This window comes from Microcaecilia unicolor, chromosome 9 (genome assembly GCF_901765095.1).
Source record: "Microcaecilia unicolor chromosome 9, aMicUni1.1, whole genome shotgun sequence".
Lineage (NCBI taxonomy): Eukaryota > Metazoa > Chordata > Amphibia > Gymnophiona > Siphonopidae > Microcaecilia > Microcaecilia unicolor.
In genome coordinates this window covers 71073193-71098648 of record NC_044039.1, presented here as the reverse complement: position 1 = coordinate 71098648, position 25456 = coordinate 71073193, and the positions used below count along the sequence as shown (strand labels likewise).

Genomic DNA, 25456 nt, shown 5'->3' with positions numbered 1-25456 from the left:
CCACGGGAATCCCGCGGAACCCATGGGATTCTCGCGGGGACGGAGGCAGTTCCTGCGGGGTTCCTGCGGGGATGGAAGCTGTTCTGTGAGCTTCCCGTGGAATTGTAAGCTCCACCTGCACCAGCCTCTCATCTACCGAATACCAATTTATTTCAGTGCTGTCTCCTCCTCCTCCTCTTCTTCCTTGCTTTAACAGCATAAATGTGGAAAGTCTTCCATTAAGGAGGTGGTAGAGTCACAAATGATGACGGAATTCAAAAAGGCATGCTAACCTTAAATGGCTGCATGTGTGTGGATATGTCAAGTGACACTTAGATGGCGACTCTGGCTGTGATGAACTAGAGCTGATACCTGGCAGACTTGAATGGGCTGTGTCTCATACATGGCAATCTGGTGTAGGATGGGCTGGAAAGGGCTTAGACAGCAACTTCAGTGGCTGGAACATGCGGACAGTGCTGGACAGACTTTTATGGTCTGTGTCCCACAAATGAGAACATGAATAGGCTGGAGTGGGCTTTGATGGCAACTCCAGCAGTTGGAACATAAGGATGGGGCCAGATAGACTTCTGTGGTCTTTGTTCCAGAAACACGAAAGAAAGACCATAATCAAGTATATAATATCACACTCGTTGATTTAATGATGACTTGATCATGAGTGTGAATATTGGCAGAGTGGATGGACCGTTCAGGTCTATTTGCTGTCACTTACTATGTTACTATTAATCCTCTTTGCTCCCAGGCTGGTGCACAGACCTCAGCTCTGACACAGGCACAAGAATCAGATGTCACCTGACCTACTGGCGTGTGCATGTGGCGACCTCTCAGCACACACTGCCAGTGAATCAGAGACAAATCTTACATGTGCGCATCAGAGTGTTCTAAGTTCCAACTTCCGTTCCTTCCTTGCCTACAGTGCTGTGGCTCAAATCCAGAGAGAAACTGAGGGAGCTGACTGGAACTTTCTTTTATGTACTATTAAATTCTTACAGGGATGGGTGGGGATGGGTTAAATTCTTGCGGGGACGGGTGGGGACGGGTTGGGATGGTTTAAATTTTTGCGGGGATGGGTGGGGATGGGTAAGATTCCAGTGGGAATGGGTGGGGACGGGTAAGATTCCAGCAGGAACGGGCGGGGATGGGTAAGATTTCTGTCCCCGTGCAACTCTCTAGCGAGAGGTAATGAGAGAGTGGACGAGAGTTCGGGTGGTGTGCTCAGAGAGGAAAGGGCGAATTTTGCTGATGTTATAGAGAAAGAAGCGACAGGTCTTGGCTTTCTGCTGGATATGCGCAGAGAAGGAGAGGGAGGAGTCAAAGATGACTCCGAGGTTGCGGGCAGATGAGACAGGGAGGATGAGGGTGTTATCGACTGAGATAGAGAGTGGAGGAAGAGGAGAAGTGGGTTTTGGTGGGAAGACGATAAACTCGGTCTTGGCCATGTTCAGTTTCAGGTGGCGGTTGGACATCCAGGCAGCAATGTCGGATAAGCAGGCTGATACTTTGGCCTGGGTTTCTGCAGTGATGTCTGGTGTGGAGAGATAGAGCTGGGTGACATCAGCATAAAGATGATATTGGAAACCATGAGGGAAGAGGTGTAGATTGAAAAAAGAAGGAGTCGAAGGACAGATCCCTGAGGAACTCCAACAGAGAGTGGGATGGGGGTGGAGGAAGATCCCTGAGAATGTACTCTGAAGGTGCGGTGGGAGAGATAAGAGGAGAACCAGGAGAGGACAGAGCCCTGGAACCCAAATGAGGACAGTGTGGCAAGAAGTAAATCATAATTGACAGTGTCAAAAGCGGCGGATAGGTCGAGGAGGATGAGGATGGAGTAGTGACCTTTGGATTTGGCAAGGAACAGGTCATTACAGACTTTAGCGAGTGCCGTTTCTGTCGAGTGTAAGGGGCGAAAACCGGATTGAAGTGGATCGAGGATGGGATGAGAGGAGAGAAAATCAAGGCAGTGGCTGTGAACGGCGCGTTCAAGTAACTTGGAGAGGAAGGGTAGGAGGGAGATGGGGCGGTAGTTGGAGGGACAGGTAGGGTCAAGTGATGGTTTTTTGAGGAGTGGTGTGACTACGGCGTGCTTGAAGGTGTCAGGGACAGTTGCAGTGGAGAGAGAGAGAGGTTGAGGATATGACAGATGGGGAGGGGTGACAGTAGGAGAGATGGTGTTAAGTTGGTGGGGATGGGATCAGAGGAACAAGTGGTGCATTTTGAGGAGGAAAGAATGTGTGTGGTTTCCTCTTCGGTGATATCAGGAAAAGAGGAGAAGGAGGCCTGGGTTGGTTGGTTGAGGGAGTGGTTTGAAGGGTGAAGAGGAGGAGGAGGCTTGGTAGTGAACTCAAGGTTGATCTTCTGCACCTTGTCACGGAAGTAATCAGCCAGTGATTGAGGAGAGAGTGAGGGGGGTGAGAGCGGAGGGTACTTTGAGGAGGGAGTTAAGGGTGGCGAAGAGACGACGAGGGTTGGAGCTGAGAGAATTAGTGGGTTGGATGTAATAGTTCTATTTGGCAAGGAATAGGGAGGACTGGAAGGAGGATAGCTTGAATTTGTAATGAAGGAAGTCGGCATGGGTGCGAGATTTCCTCCAGAGGCATTCAGCAGATCGGGCGCAGGGGCGAAGGTATCGGATGCAAGGGGTCAGCTAGGGCTGGGGATTAGTACGCCTTGTGGGACGGGGGATGGATGGTGCAAGGGTGTCTAGAGCAGAGGAGAGAGTGGCATTGTAAGTGGAGACAGCCTTGTCGACAGACTCGGAGGACATGTTGGAGGGGAGGAGATTAGAAATACTAGAGGATAAGGTGGGAGTGTCGATAGCCTGGTGATTCCTGGAAGTAGTGGTTAATGTTGAGCGGGGCTGAGGGGGGGGGGGGTGATGAAGTGTGAAGGTGATCAGGTGATGATCAGAGAGAGGGAGAGCTGAGGCATAGAAATTGGAGGGTGAGCAGGTAGAGGAGAGGACGAGGTCAAGACAATGGCCAGTTTGGTGAGTACGGGTGGTGTAGCAGAGCTGGAGGTTGAAGGAGGATGTCAGAGTGAGGAACTGAGAGGTGTGAGAGTCGGATGGGTCATCAGCGTGTATGTCCCCAAGAATGAGGGACGGAGATGAGGGTTCAAGAAAAACGGAAAGCCAGTCATCGAAGTCGGTGAGGAAGGAAGAGAGGGATTTATCAGGGTGGCGGTAAATGACTGCAACTCTGAGTGGCAATGGGTAGAATAGACAGATGGAGTGGATTTCAAAGGATGTGAAGCGGTGAGACTGCGGTAGGAGGAGGGCTTGGAAAGTACAGGAGGGTGAGAGTGGTAACCCGACGCCTCCTCCGTGGCCAACTGGGCGGGGAGTGTGGGAGAAAAGATAACCTCCATGGCATAGGACCGCGACTGAGGCAGAGTCATCAGGGGTGATCCAGGTTTTGGTTAGGGCGAGCAGTTGAAGGGAGTGAGAGATGAAGAGATCGTGGATGAAGGAAAGTTTGTTGCAGGCCGAGCAGGCGTTCCACAGGGCACATGAGAAGGGGAGGGAAGAGGGGAGGAGGAGGTGAATAGAGATGAGATTGGAGACATCTCAGCTCTGGCCCTTAAAGCTTCCATTTGCAGCTCTTAATGCGGCTCGAGCTTCTCTGGATTGGCTTCAATTGACTGCTGATCAGGAACAGGACACAGCTTCTGGTCCTTTGGTGGCCATCTCCGGAGCCAGCTCTGGCATACCTAGCAGACGCATTGTATGATTTGGTGCGTACTTTGGCAAAATGCATGGCCTTGGCAGTCACTTCTCGGAGGTTGCTGTGGCTTTGACATTGGGCTGCGGATATGGCGTCTAAGTAACGCATTACCAAATTGCTTTTTCGGGGTAACCTTTTGTTCGGAGAAGATCTGGAGAAGATCATCCTTGGGAGATTCCAAGTCTCAGTGGCTGCCCAAAGACATCCCAAAGCTTCGCCTCGGACCGGCACCACGAGACCTCAGGTTCGAGAGGCTAGATGCTATTGACCGGGTAGACATTCCTTTCAATGTCCTCAATTTCAGAAGCAATCTTCCTTTTGTGGCGACAAACGAGGTTCAGGGACGGTTTCCCGACAAGGAGCAGTGCTTGCCTGGCCCAATGATGGGGTGCTGGTCCACTGGAGTTCAAAATTGGGGGTCGGCTGACCCATTATTTCCAAGAGTGAGATCAGTGGGTTCTTGAGGTAATAAGGGAAGGCTACAAAATAGAGTTTGCTGCACAGGTCGGAGATTCTTTCTTGGAGTCCCGGTGCGCTACTTCTGTCAAGCAAGCAGCAGTGATGGTTGCTTTAAGAGATCTTCTGAACATTGGCACCGTAGTGTAAGTGCCGATTCCAGAAACTTGCACAGGTCGCTATTCCATATTTTTTGTGGTTCCATAGAAAGGAGGTTCCTTCAGACCCATTCTCGACCTCCGGAAAGGTGAACCAGTTTCTCAGGGTTCGCCATTTCCGCATGGAAACTCTAAGGGTGGTGATTGCGGCATTACAACCTCAGGAGTTTCTAACAACACTGGACCTCAAGGAGGCTTATATCTGCACATTCTGATTTGGCCTCCTCATCAGAGATTCTTGTGAGTGGAGGATTGGCCTAGTGGTTAGGGTGGTGGACTTTGGTCCTGGGGAACTGAAGAACTGAGTTCGATTCCTGGCACAGGCAACTCCTTGTGACTCTGGGCAAGTCACTTAACCCTCCATTGCCCCATGTAAGCCGCATTGAGCCTGCCATGAGTGGGAAAGCGCGGGGTACAAATGTAACAAAAAAAAAAAAATTTTTGCAGTGCTGGCCAGCATTTTCAATTTTGAGCGTTGCCTTTCGGGCTGGCCACGGCACCACATACTTTTTCCAAGGTGATTGTAGTGGTGGCAGCTTATCTGCGCAAGGAGGGGATTCAAGTTCATCCCTATCTGGACGACTGGGTAATTCAGGCGTAATCAGAATCGGAAAGCCTCCTGGCAACTCAGCGGGTAGTGGAGGTTCTGCAATCCCTTGGTTGGGTAATCAACTTCTCCAAGAGTCATCTTTGCCTGTCCCAGATGCTGGAATACCTGGGGGTACAATTCGATACAGCCCAAGGGTTGGTGTTCCTGCAAGAGGGCAGGAGGCTCAAGTTAGTCTCATAGTTGAGGAGTCTCCTGTAACTACCGAGTCCCCGAGTGTGGGTCTATGTTCAGGTGCAAGGGTCGATGGCAGCCACGCTCAAAGTGGCACTTTGGGCCAGAGTGCACTTGCGACCGTTACAGCTGGCCCTTTTGAGCCGCTGGTCTCCCGTGTCTCAGGATTACTGGAGGAGGCTTCCTGGTTACCACGGCTTGAGGCAGTATGACCTGGTGGCTCCTCCCCCCTACCTGAGGAAAGGGGTGCCTTTGGTGTCCCCACAGTGGGTGGTTGTGGTGAGGGACGCCAGTCTGTACGGATGGGGGGGCTCATTGTCTCGTGTTGGTCGATGGAGGAAGCCGCCTGGCCCATCAATCGGAGTTGAGAGCAATGATGAACGCCCTGCTGACGTTTCAGAGCCTTCTGCAAGGTTCTCCAGTGAGAGTGTTCTCGGACAACACGACAGCAGTAGCCTACATCAATCGGCAAGGCAGAACTCAGAGCCGAAGTAAGCAGAATTCTGGCTTGTGCGGAGAATCACTTTCGACTTCTGTTTGCGGTCCATATTGCAGGTCAAGACAATGTTAAAGCAGATTTCCTCAGTCGGCAGCTGCTCGATTCAGCGGAATGGGAGCTGTCGAGCAGCGCATTTTGACAGATTTGTTGTCGCTGGGGCTTGCTGGAGGTCGACCTCATGGCATCGCGTCGGAATGCCAAGGTAGCGAGATTGTTCGATAGACGCGTGGAGGTTGGCTCCAAAGGTATCAATGCGTTGCTTCAGCCCGTGGCTGCAGGCGTGCCTGCTGTACGTGTTTCCTCCTTGGCCTCTGATTGGTTGAGTGCTGTGCAGAATCAGCGGTCACCAAGGGTTGGTAATTCTGGTGGCTCCGGATTGGCATCGTCATCCATGGTATGCAGACTTGATCCAGTTGTTGGCGGAGACTCCTCTTCACCTTCCTGTATCGCCGAACCTTCTCCATCAGGGTCTGGTGTGGATGGAGGATCCCTCCCACTTTGATCTTACGGCCTGGCCTTTGAGAGGTCAAAATTGAGGAAGAAAGACTATTCGGACGCGGTGATAGCTATCTTGTTGTGTGCCCGTAAACGCTCTATGACAACTGCTTATGCTCGACAGCTTTGTTGGTTGGTGTGCACTTCGGGGATGGGAACCTGCCCGGACTTCCATTTCTCAAATGCTAGATTTTTTGCAGGAGGACTTCAGAAGGGTTTGGCGTATAATTCCTTCAGAGTTCAGCTGGCAGCGCTCTCCTGCTACAGAGGTCATCTTTCTGGGTTCTCCTTTACAGCCCATCCGGATGTCTCACGTTTCTTGCGGGGTGCTCTCCATCTTAGGCCCCCTTGTCATCCGTGTCCCAATTGGAGCCTAAATTTAGTACTCCGGGCACTGGGTCAGGCCCCGTTTGAGCCACTACGCAAGGCGTCAGAGAAGGACTTGATGCTTAAGGCTGTGTTTTTGGTGGCCCTGGCGTCTGCTCGCAGGGTCTCGGAGATTCGGTTTTCAGAGGCCGGCATTACTTTGCGACTGGTCCCTTCATTTCTTCCTAAAGTGGTATCAGCATTCCATATTAATCAGGACCTGTTTTTTTGCCTTCCTTTCGCCAGGAAGACTATCCAACTCAGTTTGCTTCTCTCCGATTTTTGGATGTTCAAAATGTGCTGATCCGGTACTTGGAAGTGTCCAACGAGTTCAGATGTTCGGATCACCTGTTTGTTCTTCTAGTGGGCCCTGGCCGCCTCGAATCGTACTATTGCACGATGGATCAAAGATACCATTTCCTCGGCTTATATCCTCGTAGGTTGTTCTCCGACGTGTCTTCGTGCTCATTCAGCTCGAGCTCAAGTTACTTCGTGGGCAGAGGTGCGTGCTTTGTCATTGTAAGAAATTTGTAGGGCAGCTATGTGGGCATCCTTGCATTCCTTTTCTAAGCATTACAGAATAGACATTGCGGCTTACGTGGATGCGAGGTTTGGGGCGACTGCTTCCCACCCTATGTAGGGAGTGCTTTTGTACATCCCACTGGTTCCTGCATTCATCTGCTGCTGATGCTGTGGAAGGTAAAATGATGCCTTACCTGATAATTTTCTATCCTTTTGTCACAGCAGATGAATCCAGGATCCCACCCCTTTCTTCTGTCTCGACCTTTTCTGCTACGGCTCCTGGTGTCGAGTTTGCCATGTGATTTCCTTTCAGATTGGAATTCCAGTTTTAAAAAAAAGAAGAGAAAAACAGAGAAAGTAGAGAAGATTGTTTTGCAGTACAGATACAAACAGCGGAAGGTGCGATTTGGATACCTTGTGTTTCATAGCCTTGAGACGTCTTGTTATAGTTATGTATTTGGATGGACTGCACGGTTGTGGGTTGTGGTTTCTGAGGAAGTTGACAGTTTTGTTTAGAATTGTTGCCTGTTTATGGCTTTGTGATGGGACATATACTAGAGAGATGAGGGACTGGCCGGTTAGTATGCCTCCCTTCAATTTAGTTCTCTATCTCCACGTTCTGGTATACGGATAAAACCCACTGGTTCCTGGATTCATCTGCTGCAACTAAAGGAAAGAAAATTCTCCGAGGACAAGCAGGCTGGACATCATCAATGCATGGGTCGTCGTCCGCGACGGCCCAGGAGCTCCGGATTTTTAAGAAAACTTTTAAAAACGTTCTAGAAACAGCGCGACGGGTGCGGGGACAATGCACCGCGCATGAGCGAGTGACTTCCCACCCGCGACGCCTGGGCGCTTCCCTCAGTTTCTTTTTCTCTGCTTTGCGAAGAGGGGTCGGTTTTTTTGCCGCTCCTGGTGTTTTGTGGCCCAGGAGACGACGTTTCGTCGCGCCTTATTTTTCGTAGTTTTTTTCGCGTTTTTCTACGTTTCCTTTCTACTCCGATCGCGGCCGCGTTGCCTTTTCCTATTTTGTGCCTTTACGTTGGCACCATCGAGTCGTTTGATTTTTCGACCGCTATTTTTCCAGTGGCTTCAAATGCTGTTCCCACTGCAACCGGACCATGTTGTTGTCCGACCCTCACGCTTGGTGTCTCCAGTGCCTCGGGCCCGACCATTTGCCAGCTTCGTGTAAGCTTTGCAAATTGATGAAAAAAAGGACCCAGGTGGCTCGAGAGGCTCAGCGCAAGAAGCTTTTTCCAGATCAGTCCGGTGCTTCGACGTCGGCGTCGAGGGGAGCAGCATCGAGAGTCCAGATAATGGCTGCTGAGAGACCTGTTACAGCTGGGAGCAGCGAGGCATCAAGTGGGTCTCCACCCGTCTCGAGACCTACTGCTATGCAGGCCCCCCAAGACCACTCTGAGTCGGACCTGGCCCCGAAGAGGCGTGAGGATTCCACGTCCTCCTCATCGGTACCGAGGAGTGTCGATGACGGGCGTCGGGCGAAGGCTAAGAAGCATCGCCATCGATCTCCTTCCCGTCACGGTACCGAGAGCTCCGGGGAGCCGAGGGAGTCGGCATCCGAGAAGCGTCGGCGCTGGGAGGATTGCTCACCCTCCATTTAGGAGGTGCCGACGCGTCGGTCGTCCGGCAGCCAGGTACCAGCTCTCGAACCTCATCTGATTCTGGCACCGACTCCTGTACCGGTTCCACAGTTTGTTCCGATGGCAGCCCTCGATGAGTGTCTCCGGGCCATGCTTCCAGGTCTTCTGGAAGGGATGATGCATCCTGCCTTGGTACCACAGGTGCTTGCGCCTTCAGTACCTACTGCTGAGATGGCGTCTGGCCCATCTCCTGCGCGGAGGTCCCCGGCCTCGGTACCGCTTGTGGTGCCTGAGCCGGTTGCCACCCGGGTGGACTCTCCCTCAACGTCGGTGGAGGAAGCTTCGCCGGAGTCCAGGCCAAGGTCCACTTCTCGACGCTCTTCAGGAGGGCATCGATCCTCGAGGTCGAGGCAGGCTCGGGTTCGGGCTGCTCTTCGAGAGCTCTTGTCCGACACCGAACAGGAGCACTCATGGGGAGAAGAGGAAGACCCCAGATATTTTTTGGAGGAAGATTCTCAGGGGCTTCCATCTGATCCCAGTCCACCTATTGAGGTTAGACAATCTCCACCTGAGTGTCTCTCCTTTTCATCTTTTGTGCGGGAAATGTCTAGGGACATTCCTTTTCCCATGGAGGCTGTGGATGAACCCAGGGCTGAGATGTTGCAAAAGAGGTTACAACGACCCCCTTGCTTAGTACACTCCGGGAAGTGATGTTACGAAATTGGTCTTGCCCTCTATCTAACTCAGTGGTCAACAAGAAGTCTGAGTCCCAGTACAGAGTCCACGGTGAGCCTGTGATGGTGAAGGCCCAACTTCCTCACAATTCCATGGTGGTGGACTCTGCTCTCAGAAGATCCAAGAGTACTAGGGACTATGCTTCGGCGCCCCCGGGCAGAGAGTCTAGGACCTTGGATTCTTTTGGGAGGCGTACGTATCAGGCCGGAATGCTCACGGCCAAAATTCAAACATACCAGCTGTACACCTACATCCACTTACGGAACTCAATAAAGCAACTGTCCAGTTTAGTTGAAGCTCTTCCTCCTGAGCTTGCCGAGCCTTTTCACCAGGTGGTCAGGCAGCAGAAGGCGTGTCGCAAATTCCTGGCCAGGGGAGCTTTTGATTCTTTTGATGCTGCATCCAGGGCGACTGCTGAAGGTATCGTGATGCACAGACTCTCCTGGCTGCGTGTCTCGGACCTGGATCAGAAGACCCAGCACCGTTTGTTCGTTGCCGGGGGGACAATCTTTTTGGAGAGAAGGTTGAGGATATAGCTGATTCCCTCAAGAAGCACCATGATGCTATGGATTCTCTCGCCTGCCGGACGCCTTCTGCTACTACCTCCTCTTCTAGGAGGTTTTTTGGAGGGAGGAGGAGTGCTCCCTACTCCTCTAATAGGCTTAGGTACACTCCTGCTTCACGACAGCCTGTTCAGGCTCGCCCCCAGCAAGCTCGCTCTCGTCAGCGGCATGCGCCTCAGGCCCCTCCGGCTCCCCAGCAAAAGCAGGGGACGGGCTTTTGACTGGCTCTAGAGCAGCATAGCCGACATCAAAGTGTCTGTACCGGATGATCTTCCTGTAGGAGGGAGGCTTATACTTTTTCACCAAAGGTGGCCTCTGATAACCTCCGACAGGTTGGTTCTCCAAATAGTCTGGTCCGGATACGCTCTCAATATGGAATCACTACCTCCAAATTGCCCACCAGGAGCTCAATCCTTCAGTTCCCAACACAGGCAGGTACTTGCAGAGGAACTCTCCGCCCTTCTTAGCGCCAATTCGGTCGAGCCCGTTCCACCAGGGCAGGAAGGGCTGGGATTCTAGTCCAGGTACTTTCTTGTGCAAAAGAAAACAGGGGGGATGCGTCCCATCCTAGACCTCAGAGGCCTGAACAAATTTCTGGTTCGAGAAAAGTTCAGGATGCTTTCTCTAGGCACCCCCCTTCCCATGATTCAGGAAAATGATTGGCTATGCTCTCTGGACTTAAAGGACGCCTACACTCACATCTCGGTGCTTCCAGGTCACAGGCAGTACCTCCAATTTCGCTTGGGAACTCAGCACTTTCAGTACTGCGTACTGCCCTTTGGTCTCGCATCTGCGCCCAGAGTATTTACAAAGTGCTTGGCACTCCCTGAGCCCATACGCCAAGCCATCTCCCTGCCCATCTTCAAATCACTGCTCAAAGCCCACCTCTTCAATGTCGCCTTTGGCACCTAACCACCACACCTATACTCAGAAATCTAGACTACACCAACTTGACATTTTGTCCTTTAGATTGTAAGCTCATCTGAGCAGGGACCGTCCTTCTTTGTTAAATTGTACAGCCCCGCGTAACCCTGGTAGCGCTCTAGAAATGTTAAGTAGTAGTAGTAGTAGTAGTAGTAGTAGTAGTTGTTGCAGCATCGCTACGCAGACAGGGAGTGCATGTGTTCCCTTATCTCGATGATTAACTGGTGAAGAACACCTCGGAGGCAGGGGTTCTACAATCCATGCGGATCACTATTCAACTGCTCGAACTTCTGGGGTTTGTAATCAATTATCCCAAGTCCCATCTGGTCCCCGTACAGAAATTGGAGTTCATAGGAGCTCTGTTGAACACACAGACGTCTCGGGCCTATCTACCCCAGGCAAGGGCAGATAACCTTCTGACCCTAGTGTCGTCGGCTCTAGCGTCTCAACAGATCACAGCTCGGCAGATGTTGAGACCTTTGGGCCATATGGCCTCCACAGTTCATGTGACTCCCATGGCACATCTACACATGAGATCGGCTCAGTGGACTCTAACTTCCCAGTGGTGTCAGGCTACGGGGGATCTAGAGGATGTCATGCATCTCTCCACTGACTTTTGCAATTTCCTTCACTGGTGGACTATTCGCTCCAATCTGGTCTTGGGACGCCCATTCCAAATTCCTCAGCCCCAAAAAGTGCTGACGACGGATGCATCCCTTCTGGGGTGGGGAGCTCATGTTGATGGGCTCGACACTCAAAGAGTTTGGTCCTTCCAGGAAACGCACCTTCAGATCAACCTCTTGGAATTACGGGCAATCTGGAATGCACTGAAGACTTTCAGAGATCGGCTGTCCAATCAAATTATCTTAATTCAGACAGACAATCAGGTTGCCATGTATTACACGAGCAAGCAGAGGGGCACCAGATCTCGCCCTCTGTGTCAGGAGGCCATCAAGATGTGGCTTTGGGCGCGCCAACATAGAATGCTTCTCCAGGCTACATATCTGGCAGGCGTAAACAACAGTCTGGCCGACAGGTTGAGCAGGATAATGCAACCTTACAAGTGGTTTTTGAACATGGACGTTGTCCGCAAGATCTTCCAAGCGTGGGGCACCCCCTCAGTGGATCTTTTTGCCACTCAGTACAATCACAAGGTTCCTCAATTCTGTTCCAGGCTTCAGGCCCACGCCAGTCAGATGCCTTTCTCCTTCATTGGGGGAGGGGTCTCATGTACGCGTATCCTCCCATTCCTTTAGTAGGGAAAACTCTGCTGAAACTCAAGCAAGATCGCGGAACCATGATTCTGATAGCACCTTACTGGCCTCGTCAGATATGGTTCCCTCTTCTTCTGGACTTGTCGTCAGAAGAACCTTGGAGATTGGACTGTTTTCCGATCCTCGTCATTCAGAACCAGGGGTCGCTTCTACATCCCAACCTCCAGTCTCTGGCTCTCACGGCCTGGATGTTGAGAGCTTAGAAGTTGCCTCTTTAGGCCTCTCAGAGGGTGTCTCCCGAGTCTTGCTTGCTTCCAGGAAAGATTCCACGAAAAGGAGTTATGCTTTTAAATGGAGTAGGTTTGCCGTCTGGTGTGACAGCAAGGCCCTAGACCCTTTTTCTTGTCCTACACAGACCCTGCTTGAATACCTTCTACACTTGTCAGAGTCTGGTCTTAAGACTAACTCAGTAAGGGTTCATCTTAGTGCAATTAGTGCTTATCATCAGCGTGTAGAAGGTCAGCCGATCTCAGGACAGCCTTTAGTTGTTCATTTTATGAGAGGTTTGCTTTTGTCAAAGCTCTCTGTCAAACCTCCACCAGTGTCATAGGATCTCAACGTCGTTCTCACCCAGCTGATGAAACCTCCTTTTGAGCCACTGAATTCCTGCCATCTGAAGACCTGGAAGGTCATTTTCTTGGGGGCTGTTACTTCAGCTCATTGAGTCAGTGAGCTCCAAGCCCTGGTAGTTCATGCTCCCTACATTAAATTTCATCATAACAGGGTAGACCTCTGCACTCATCCTAAGTTCCTGCCGAAGGTGGTGTTGGAGTTCCATCTGAACCAGTCAGTTGTCTTGCCAGCATTCTTTCCCCGTCCGCATACCCACCCTGGTGAGGACAAGTTGCATACCTTGGACTGTAAGAGAGCATTGGCCTTTTACGTGGAGCGGATGAAGCCCTATAGACAGTCCGCCCAGTTGTTTGTTTCCTTTGATCCCAACAGGATGGCGGTTGCCATCGGAAAACGCACAATCTCTAATTGGCTAGCAGATTGCATTTCCTTCACTTATGCCCAAGCTGGGCTGACTTTGGAGGGCCATGTCATGGCTCATAATGTTAGAGCCATGGCTGCGTCAGTGGCCAACTTGAAGAGATTTGCAAGGCTGCAACGTGGTCATCAGTCCACACATTCACATCTCACTACTGCCTTCAGCAAGATACCTGACGCGACAGTCAGTTTGGGCAGTCGGTGTTACAGAATCTGTTTGGGGTTTAGAATCCAACTCCACCCTCCTAGGCCCATTTCTGTTCTGTTCCAGGCTGCGCTCTCACTTAGTTGTGTTTGTTTTTAGGTTAATCTCAGTTATGTCCTCGCCGTTGCGAGGCCCAATTGACCATTGTTCATTGTTTTGAGTGAGCCTGGGTGCTAGGGATACCCCATGCATTGATGATGTCCAGCCTGCTTGTCCTCTGAGAAAATGAAGATACTTACCTGTAGCAGGTATTCTCCGAGGACAGCAGGCTGGACATCATCATAACCCTCCCTCCTCCCCTTTGGAGTTGTTCTTTTTCTAGTTTGCTTGTTATTTAACTGAGGGAAGCGCGCGGGTGTCGCGGGCAGGAAGTCACTCGCGCATGCACGGTGCATTGTCCCCGCGCCCATTATGCTGCTTCTAGAACTTTTTTTAAAGTTTTCTTTAAAATCCGGAGCTCCTGGGCCGTCGTGGACGATGACCCGTGCGATGATGATGTCCAGCCTACTGTCCTCGGAGAATACCTGCACAAGTAAGTATCTTCATTTTATCAGGTAAGGCATAATTTTACCATCTTAGTCATATGTAAGGTGGTGGTTGTGAGGGATGTGGGTGTGTGGGAGGGAGAGTAAGGGTTGCAGATGTCTATTAGGGGGTAGTGGGGTGATTGTAGGGGAAAGATTTAATTGTTCATGGCAGTTAATATGGATAATAGAGTTGGCAGGATGTGTGCCACATTTTGTTATGTACTGCTGGAGATGTTTGTTTTTGTATAGTTGTCGCTGTTATGTGAGCAAAAATTGCAAATAAAAAGTTCTGTTCGTAAGGTCCCTAAAAAAGCTTCAGAGGGTTGAAAGCAGGGAGATCAATTGCCATCTCAATTATTGTAGCCTTATTTTCTTTACTGAATAGAAAACTTCATTTGACAAGAACTCAAAGTGCCCACTTTTCACAAATGAGTAATGGTAATATTCATGGCAAGAAAAAAAAATCCTTGGTGAGAAATTCAGTCAATATGTTTCTAGGCGTTTAAACTAGAAGGCAGGGGTGGCGTATGGAGGCAGGTCATTTCCAGTGGTCACTCCCAGCTAAAGATGTGACAGTAGCAAAGAAATCAATGAAAACAACAATATAAGCAATTCACTTCATACCAACACAGCAGGAAGTGAGACTAAAGAAAAAACTAAACAGAAAATTAGACTACCACTGAAATGTAGCTGGAAAGCAATGGCCACACATGCTCGCAGTCTAAACAGTAAAATTCATGATCTACAAGCCTTGATGTTAGAGGCAGACTTAGACATTGTTGGTGTCACAGAGTCATGGTTCAATGATTCCCATGCATGGGATGCAAACATACCAGGCTACAATCTATTTAGGAAGGCTAGAGATGGTTGTAAAGGTGGAGGAGTAGCTCTGTATGTGAGAAACGATATCACAGTGACTGAAATACCAAGAGCCTGGGAAAAGGAAGAAGCGATATGGATCACCTTGAAGAGATGATGGATCTTCTGTCCACATGGGTGTTGTCTACAGACCTCCGACACAATCAGAGGAACTAGATAAAGATCTGGTTACAGATATCCAAAAGTTGGGAAAGATGAGGGAGGTGCTGTTGCTGGGAGATTTCAACCTGCCAGATGTGGATTGGAAAGTTCCATCTGCAGAATTGGAAAGAAGTAGAGAGATCATGGATACCTTTCAAAGTGCTCTACTCAGACAAATGTTGACGCAACCCATGAGGGAAGGAGTGATGCTGGATCTGGTGCTCATAAATGGGGAAAGTGCGGGAAGGCATTCCACATATCCACCACCCTCTCTGTGAAAAAATACTTCCTGACATTACTCCTGAGTCTGCCCCCCTTTAACTTCAATTCATGTCCTCTAGTTCTACCGCCTTCCCATCTCTGGAAAAGGTTTGTTTGCAAATTAATACCTTTCAAATATTTGAACGTCTGTATCATGTCACCCCTGTTTCTCCTTTCCTCCAAGGTGTACTTGTTCAGGTCAGCAAGTCTCTCCTTGTACGGTTTGAAAGGCAAATCCTGTACAATTTCTGTAGCAAGCAGAAGAACAAATGGCTAGAGTTGTGAGGAGGGGCAACAAGAATTTTTAAGGTACATTAGTGAAAGGAGGAGGAGGAGGACTGAAAATAGAATTGTGGGACTGAAAGAAGGTGTGAACCGCTACGTGGATGATGCGGAAAAGGAAAGGTACTAAATAAATACTTCTGCTCTGTGTTGATGGAAGAAAATCCTGGAGAAGGACCACGATTGACTGACAAAGGTACAAATGAGAATGGAGTGGATATAGCACTGTTCATGGAAGAAAGTGTTTATGAACAACTTGAAAATTTGAAGGTGGACAAAGCCATGGGACTGGACAGGTTTCATCCCAGGATATTGAGGGAGCGCAGAGAGATTCCAGTAGGTTCTCGTAAAGATTTGTTAATAAATCCTTGGAGACTGGAAAGGTTCTGTTGTATTGGAGAAGAGCGGATGTGGTCCCTCTTTACAAAAGCGGTGACAGAGAAGAAGCTGGAAACTACAGGCTGTAAGCCTCACTTTGGTGATTGAAAAAGTAATGGAACAATTGCTGAAGGAAAGGATAGTAAATTTCCTTGAATCCACTAGGTTACAAGTTCAGAGACAACATGGTTTTATCAAAGGTAAATCATGCCAAACAAATCTGATTGAATTCTTTGACTGGGTGACCAGAGAACTGGATCGAAGATGTGAGCTAGATGTAACTACTTAGATTTCAACAACGGCTTTGACACGATTCCTCATAGGAGGCTCTTAAATAAACTTGACAGCCTTAAGTTAGGACCCAAAGTGGTGAACTGCATTAGGAACTGGTTGCAGACAGACGCTAGAAGGTGCAATTCACTTGGAGGAAGGAAAGGTGAGTATTGGAGTGCCTCAAGGATTGGTGCTGAGTAAGTGAAATTATTCACCTGTAGCAGATGTTTTCAAGGATTTCAGGAAACATATTCCCACCTCTCCTTGAAGTTGTGTTATATTAGGTTTTGTAATAGGACTGGTCCTGCGTGGCAGCAAGGGGCTTGAAGTCCCATGCACATGCACGGTGCAGTTTTCCAAAGGCTTCCAGAAGAGTTGCTGGGAAGTTTTCTGCTCTAGGCTTCGTTGGATGATATCACTCTACCTGCTACCCTTGGAGAATATCTGCTACAGGTGAGTAAAGAAAATGCTCTTCTTAATTTTTTTCTGAAGGTGCTATGTTCCCTAGTAGCAGTCCTTAATAAATTAACACAGCATGCCATAAACTATACCATGTTATAACTGTTGTCCAAGGACAAGAGGATATATGCCCTCACAGAATCCTCATAGGTGAGGATTAATATTGTATCGTCTTTGGTGAACAATTTGTTCTCCGAGGACAAGCAGGCTGCTTGTTCTCACATGTGGGTCGACATCTGCGTCGGCCCGGGAATCGGACAGCTATTTTGCAAGCAAAATATTAAAAAAATCTTTTTAGAGTCTTCTGGCGCACATGTGCGGCCGTCTTCCTGCCCATCGCGTGAGCGTTCCCGCTCAGTTATTTTTTCTCCGTGGTGAGGTGCGGTTGAGTTTTTCTCCGTTCCTCACAGGCCCGGGAAAGAGTTTTCTCCATGTTTTTTTGTCTTTTTCTTCTTTTTGTGTAGCATTTACAGTTCAGAAAAAAAAACCTCTCGTAGTTTTTCTTTACTTATTTGCCCCGTTAAAGTTTCCTTTGTGGTCGGGTTGCTCACTTCTTTCTGTGCCCTTTTTTCTTTTAGCAGGCACGATCGCGTCTTTTGATTTCACTGAAGCCATTTTTTCTTCCATGTTATCGAAGACACCCAGCAGCTGGTGCATCCGGACTATCTCGGGTACTGATACCCACGCTTAGTTTATCCAGTGCCTTGGGCCCGCCCACAGCCCAGCCGCTTGTAGTCTGTGTCTTCACATGAACAAACGGACCCAAGCATCTTGAGAGGCCCAACAAGAGACGTTTTTTGGGGCTCAGTCCGGTCCTTCGACATCGGTACAGAGGTCGATGGCATCGACATCGAGGGATGCATCGACGTCGGGAGCGAAGGTAATGGCTGCGGAACAATCAACTTGTGCTGGGAGCAGTGAGGCATCGAGTGGGTCTCCACCTGTCTCGAGGCCTCCTGTTATGCAGGCTCCCCGGGACCGACCTTCGTCGGACCCGGCCCCGAAGAAATGTGAGGATTCCACATCTTCCTCATTGGTACCGAGGAGTCTCGATGACGTGCGTCAAGTGAAGACGAAGAAGCACCGTCATCGTTTTCCTTAGACACACGGTGTCGGGAGCTCCGGGGCGTCGAGGGATTCGGCACCCGAGAAGCGTCAGCGCCAAGAGGATCGCTTCCCCTTTATTCAGGAGGTGCCGATGCGTCGGTCTAGCAGCCCGGTACCTGCCCCTGAGCCTCAACAGATTCTGCCACCGACTCCTATCCCGGCCCGCAGCCTTCTCCAACGGTGGCTCTCAACGAGCTTATCAGGGCCCTGCTTCCAGATCTTCTGGAAGGGTTACTGCGCCAGGCTGCTTCGGTGCGGGGGGGGTGCTTGAGCCTTCCGTACTGTTGGCTACAGTGGTCTCTGGCCCTTCGCCTGTGGTGAGGTCCCCAACCTCGGTGCCGCCTGCGGCATCTGTGTCATCTGCCACCCAGGTCGACTCTCCGATGTCGGCGGAGGAAGCTTCACCGGAGTCCAGGCAGCCGTCGACTTATCGGCACCGCCATTGAGGACGTTGTTCCTTGTCATCGAGGCAGGCTCAGTTTCGGACTGCTCTGAGAGATGTGTTGTCCGATACTGAAGATGAGCGCTCGTGGGAGGAGGAGGATCCCAGGTACTTTTCTTCCGACGAGTCCTTTTGGATTCCTTCTGAACCTTCCCCTCCACCAGAAAGGAGACTGTCTCCGCTGGAGAGTCTATCCTTTACCTCTTTTTTCTGGGAAATGGCTGCGGCTATTCCCTTCCCTTTGGAGGTTGAGGATGAACCCAGGGCTGAGATGCTCGAGGTCCTGGATTATCCTTCTCCACCTAGAGCTGCTGCAACGGCTCCTTTGCATAATGTCCTTATGCGAAACTGGTCGTTCCCTCTGTCTAACCCCATGATCCCAAAATGAACTGAATCCAATATCGGGTCCACGAGGAACCTGGATTTATGAGGTTTCAGGTACCTCACAATTCCATGGTGGTGGACTCCGCTCTCAAAAGAGCCAAGAGTACTAGGGACTATGCCTCGGCGCCCCCAGGCAGAGAATCTAGAACCTTGGACTCTTTTGGGAGGAAGGTGTATCAGGTCGCTATGCTCTCTGCCTTGATCCAAACATACCAGCTCTTTACGAGCATCCACTTGCGGAACTCGGTGAGGCAACTGTCTAGCTTGGTTGATGTGCTCCCTCCGGAGCAGGCCGAGCCTTTTCGCCAGGTGGTCAGGCAGCAGAAGGCATGTCGAAAATTCCTGGCCAGGGGTACGTTCGACACTTTTGATGTAGCATCCAGAATCGCTGCCCAAGGTATAGTGATGCGCAGACTCTCATGGCTGCGTGTCTCTGATCTGGATCATTCAGTCCAGCAGCGGATGGCGGATGTTCCTTGCCGGGGGGATATCCTTTTTGGTGAGAAAGTAGAGGATCTGGTTGACCAGCTCAAAAATCATAATGGTGCTATGGAATCTCTCTCCTGCCGGGCATCTTCTGCTAATATCTCCTCATCTATGAGGTTTTTTGGAGGGAAGAGGAGTGCTCCTTATTCCTATGCTAGGCGTAGGTAAACTTCTGCTTCTCAGCAGCCTGTTCAGGCTCAGTCCCAGCGAGCTCGTTCTCGTCAACAGCATGCGCCTAAGGCCACTGCGGCTCCCAAGCAAAAGCAAGGGACAGGCTTTTGACTGGCTCCAGTTCAGCATAGCTTCAGTAAATGTGTCCGTACTGGACGACTTGCCGGTTGGGTGGAGGTTAATGTTTTTTCACCAAAGGTGGCCTCTTTTAACCTCCGACCGGTGGGTTCTTCAAATTGTCCGGTTAGGATACACCCAAATTGCCCACCGGGAGCTCAGTCTTACAGCTCCCAGCACAAGCAGGTACTTGCAGAGAAACTCTCCGTCCTTCTACAGGCCCAAGCGGTCAAACCCATTCCACCAGGGGAAGAAGGGCCCTGAACAAATTTCTAGTCCGAGAAAAGTTCAGGATGGTTTCCCTGGGCACCCTTCTTCCCATGATTCAGGAGAACGATTGACTATGCTCTCTGGACTTAAAGGATGCTTACACCCACATCTTGATACTCCCATCTCACAGGAAGTATCTTCAATTTCGCCTAGGAACACAGCATTTTCAGTACTGTGTACTGCCTTTTGGCCTGGCGTCTGCGCCCAGAGTGTGTCAGGCTTCTTCCCTGGAAGCACTGGGTTTGTGAGCCCTTGGACCACTACCATGGAGCGGCAGTGGCAGGCAAGGTCACCTTCAAAGCAGAGACGAGGCAAGGCTGGACTGGAACCCCAGACTGGAGTTCTGCACTGGAATACACAGGACTGGAACGCACTGGACTGGTACACACTGGAGTGGAGCCCACTGGACTGGAACACACGGGACCGGAACCCGCTGGACAGGAACACACTGGATCTAGGCTTCACCTACGCTTAGCCACCGTTTCCCGAGGGTTGAGCCCTCAGGTTCGGGCAGCCGGCAGGGCTTACAGGAGAACTGGAACTAGCAAGCAGGAACAACAGGAATCAGGATACAGAAGTGCCCCCAGGCACCTAGGCGAAAGCAAGGCAGACAGGCAGGGAATGTCCGGGTTCCGGCAATAGTCAGGTCAGGCAGCAGGCAGCAAGTATCGGGGTTCATACAGTAGTCGGGTCAGGCAGCAGGCAGCAAGTATCGGGGTTCAGGCAGAGAGTAGTCAGATTCAGGCAATGGTCAGGACAAGCAGCAAGCAGAGAATATCTGGGTACAGGCAGTAGTCAGGTCAGACAGCAGGCAGCAAGTATCGGGGTTCAGGCAGTAGTCGGGTCAGGCAGCAGGCAGCAAGTATCGGGGTTCAGGCAGTAGTCGGGTCAGGCAGCAGGCAGCAAGTATCGGGGTTCAGGCAGAGAGTAGTCAGATTCAGGCAATGGTCAGGTCAAGTAGCAAGACTATGGCTGGAGCTCCAGTAGCAAGGAGTACTAGCAGCGGACAGGACTAAGCAAAGGAAAACACACACGGGAAAACCAGAAAGCTAAACACAAGAAAACTAGTAAAGCTATACACAAGCTAACAAGAAAGCTATGCCCAAGCTTGCTAGTCACAAGCTAGAAACTCACACTAACCAAAACACAGGAGAACTAGTAAAGCTGTACACAAGCTAACAAGCAAAGCTATGCCCAAGCTAACTAGTCACACGTTAGGAACTCACACAACACAACACACAGGAGAACTAGTAAAGCTGTACACAAGCCAACAAGAAAAGCTATGCCCAAGCTACTAGTAACAAGCTAGAAACTCACACTGAACTGGGCAAGGTAGCAGTGCACAGAGCACTCTAACATACCAGGGACCTTAGACGATGCGAAGGCTGCAGTCTCTAAGTGATTAATAAAGCCCTTCAACACCTGAGGAGCAGCTGCAGCCATCAGTAAGCAACTACGGAGGCTGTCCAGGCACAAACAAGAGAGACAAGTCCGGCAGCCTGGAAGAACCGGACCGGACTGGGCTAAAGTCTGGAACGCATAGGAACAGCAAGACAAACTATGGCAGCCACTGGCTCTGGCCACCAGCGGATGAGAGGAGCACAAAGCAAGGAGCAGGCAGAGCGCACACAGAACATAGAGAGACTTAGAATACCTAGGTGTAGCACAGAGGAGCAAACAGAGCCAGGCTGGAGACAGAGGTAGAGCTAACTCAGGCAGCACCCCCAGGTTCAGTAGAGTGGAGTAATTAGAGCCACGCTGGAAGCAGCCAGCACACAGAAGGAAAACTACTCCAGAAAGGATAGGCAGAAGCCAGCTTAGAAGCTGACCCCCAGAAATAAGGTAAGTCTGAGGGTGGTCACAGCCACAGACGTGACAGAGTGTTTACCAAATGCCTGGCTGTAGTCGCAGCGTCGCTACGCAGACTGGGAGTGCATGTGTTTCCTTATCTCGACGATTGGCTGGTGAAGAGCACTTCGGAGGAGGGTGCTCTGGAGTCCATGCAAATGACTATTCAGGTGCTAGAGCTACTGGAGTGTGTCATAAATTATCCCAAGTCCCATCTCACCCCATTCCAAAAATTGGAATTCATTGGAGCCCTGTTGAACACTCAGACAGCTCGAACTTATCTTCCCAAGGCAAGAGTGGAACCTTCTGTCCCTGGTGTCCATGGTTCGAGCGTCCCAGCAGGTCACGGCTCAGCAGATGTTGAGACTTCTGGGGCACATGGCCTCTACATTTCGTGTAACTCCCATGGCATGTCTACATATGAGATTAGCTGAATGGACCCTAACTTCCAAGTGGTTTCAAGCTTCGGGGGATCTAGAAGATGTAGTCCAACTGTCCATCAGCTTTCGAAATTCTCTTCAGTGGTAGACGATTCGATCCAATTTGATTATGGGGCGACCATTCCAAGTTCCTCAGCCACAGAAAGTGCTGACGACGGATGCATCTCTCCTAGGGTGGGGAGCTCATGTAGATGGGCTCCATACTCAGGGAGCCTGGTCCCTTCAGGAAAAAGGTCTGCAGATCATCCTCCTGTAGTTGAGCAATCTGGAACGCTCTAAAGGCGTTCAGAGATCAGCTGTCCAACCAAGTCATCTTAATTCAGACAGACAGTCAAGTCAGGTTGACATGTATTACAGCAACAAGCAGGGGGGCACCAGATCTCGCCCTCTGTGTCAGGGAGCCGTCCAGATGTGGCTTTGGGCATGCTGTCATGACATGTTTCTCCAAGCCATTTATCTGGCAGGTGTAAACAATAGTCTGGCCAACAGACTGACCAGGATAATGCAACCTCACGAGTGGTCACTAAATACGGGCGTGGTCCGCAAGATCTTTCGAGCGTGGGGCATCCTCTCGGTAGATCGTTTTGCCACTCAGATCAATCACAAAGTCCCTCAGTTCTGTTCCAGGCTTTAGGCCCACGACAGACTAGCATCAGATGCCTTTCTACATTGGGGGACAGGCCTTCTGTATGCGTATCCTTCCATACCTCTAGTGAATTAATTCCCGGGGTTAATTATCCCCAGGTTCTGCCTAGTAGTGCTGTTCAGCTGTCTAGTACCAGAGAGAATGTCGAGAAGGCTGATTTTACCTCAAAACTGACTCCATCTCTGAATAAAATAGTGGTTCTTATTCTTTAACCAAACCAAGGGATTATTAAGAGATATTAGTAAAGAGAAGGAGACAGTATAGTTGTAAAGATTATAAATTTATTTACTTACCAAAGATGCCAAAGAATATACAAGTGGTATGTACAATCAATTGGTTGTAGGAATATAATTTCCCAACTGCAAACAGGTGCTTTCTGGGTTTCAACCTTATGTGATACATCTTACCACTCAAGGCTATTCAGGGGAAAGCAATTGGGTAATTTGCCAATTCTGACGTAATGTATTGGTTTCCCCTGGAGAGAGCATTGGCCTTTTACGTGGAGCGGACGAAGCCCTTTAGACAGTCCGCCCAGTTTGTCTCTTTTGATCCCAGCAGGAGGGGAGTTGCCACCGGAAAAAGCACAATCTCCAATTGGCTAGCAGATTGCATTTCCTTCACTTATGCCCAAGCTGGGCTGACTCTGGAGGGCTATGTCACGGCTCACAATCTTAGAGCCATGGCTGCGTCAGTGGCTCACTTAGTCAGCCTTCATTGAGGAGATTTGCAAGGCTGCAACGTGGTCATCAATCCACACATTCACATCTCACTACTACCTCCAGCAGGATACCCAACACAACAGTCTGTTTGGGCAGTCGGTGCTGCAGAATCTGTTCGGGGTTTAGAATCCAACTCCACCCCCTAGGCCCATTTTTGTTCTGTTCCAGGCTGCACTCTTACTTAGTTGTTTATGGGTTCAGGTTTCACCGTTGCGAGGCCCAATTGACCAATGTTCATTCTTTTGAGTGAGCCTGAGTGCTAGGGATACCCCACATGTGAGAACAAGCAGCCTGCTTGTCTTTCGAGAAAGCGAAGATACATAACCTGTAGCAGGTATTCTCCAAGGACAGCAGGCTGATTGTTCTCACAAACCCGCCCACCTCCCCTTTGGAGTTGTTGTTTGTTTATTATTTTCTTTTTTATCTAACTGAGCGGGAACGCTCACGCAACGGGCGGGAAGACGGCTGCGCATGTGCCGTGTGCGCTGCTCGCGCACCAGAAGACTCTAGAAAGATTTTTGCATATTTTGCTGGCAAAATAGCCGTCCAATTCCCGGGCCAACGCAGACGTCGACCCACATGTGAGAACAATCAGCCTGCTGTCCTCGGAGAATACCTGCTACAGGTAAGTTGCTTTAGTTAGCTTTGTCAGTCCAACTCCTTTCCCCTTTTTGGAGTTGACCTTTATCACATTACTTTCTTGATTGATAAAGTGGATACTGGTCTGTTTTCTTATGGATTCCTGTCTGTACTCGTGTTTTCAAAATAGAGGTAAATAGTTTCACTTAATTTCATATTATCTACTGCAAAGTGGCATGTAGACATTTTCATTTTGTCTTTATTAAGGACTTCTACTAATGTAGGACCTCTTTTACTTCCCACCCCCAGCACGCCGTTGCCGTCATATCCGGCACTACAAAAATATATTTAGTTTTGTAGCACTGGAGTGTATCCTGCGGTAATCGGGCAGTGCCGTACACTGCCCGGTCCGGGTTAGCGTGGGAGCCCTTACCGCCTCTTGAATGGGTGGCAGTAAGGGCTCCTCCGAAATGGCTGAGCGGCAAGTGCTTTACTTGCCGCACGGGCATTTTCTGCAGAAAAGAAAGACTACCCTTTTACAACCTGCAGTAAAAGGCCTTGGCGCATGTCAAAAACATGCACTGACACCAGTGCAGGCCCCCTTTTGCCCTAGCTTGGTAAAAGGGGCCCATTGGTGGTTGTTGTAAAGAAAATGTATTTTAGTCCCTCTCTTCACATGGATTATCTGACTGCTTCTGCAGAAAGATGAAACCTTGCAAAAAAGGATGTACCTATTTCCTATAATACTTTCATTAAGTTCATGACTAATAAAAGATTGTGTGGTGTTTTTTCTCCCCCAGAGTTCATGAAATGACATTGAATCATATAAGACCTCAGTATGTTAAAGCTAAAGAAAACACAGCTCACCACATCAGGAAAACAGAGGCAGCCAAGAAATCCCTCATGGTTAATGAGGCACACTTTGCTCAACTGTACCAGGACATTCAAGAACTGGAGACTGAAATAACAGATATTGAGAAAGCATGGATAAACTATGAAAGTTCTATAGAGGAGAAAATAATGAGCAGAGGCAGAGATATTGAACTAGAAGAAAATCAGGTGAATTATAAAATACCAGAGTCTTAAAACTGCACAATTTTTTTTTTAATTTTGGAGCTTCAAGTTTTAAAGTACCTTTAAGTAAAGCATTTTTTTGTTACTTGCTGTAAAAAATAAATGGTATGCTCTCATGCTAGAATTTATTGTAGGAATAAGAATAGCTTCTGGACAAGAGCCTGATCAGTTTAGACTTACTATATATACTTGAATACAGACCCATTGGAATATAACTGAATACATTCCCTTGTAAGGTAGCCCCAGGGAGGGGCCTATGGTGGGTCCGGGAGGGGGAACTTCATCTGTTCCAAGGAGGTTCGATTGAGAACAGGAGATGGCATGATGTTAAAAAGTTGAAGCCACTTAGGTCAGTCTATGCTTCCCCTTCCCTGCGTAGCCATCGTTCTGCATACATTCAAAACAAATCAAACAAACCTATGAGCTGCTGCATCCTCGTTGTTGTTCTTTATTGTTGGTAGTATTTTTATTTAGTCTCGCTTACATTTTCAAACATGTCAGCTTGTGCATCATACATATGTACACAGAGGAAGTATAATAACTTTTCATAGGTAGAGTAGGTAATTTGCTATAAATCGTAATCAATGTGTCATTTGGAGGGGCTGGTTATAGGGACACCCTAGCATGTGTTCACGCAGAGATTTTTTTCTCCTGGTAAAAGACCACTAAAATGGACATCATGTTA

General features: G+C 49.5%; 1 protein-coding gene across 1 annotated transcript in view; it reads left to right on the top strand.

Annotated features, from left to right (window-relative positions):
• The window catches only part of SMC1B (structural maintenance of chromosomes 1B), a 1336696-nt gene that overhangs the window by 245995 nt on the left and 1065245 nt on the right, over positions 1–25456 (top strand). The window contains exon 6 of the mRNA XM_030213853.1: positions 24498–24756. Within this exon, the coding sequence (XP_030069713.1) occupies positions 24498–24756 (259 nt within the window). The remainder of the gene's footprint in view (positions 1–24497; positions 24757–25456) is intronic.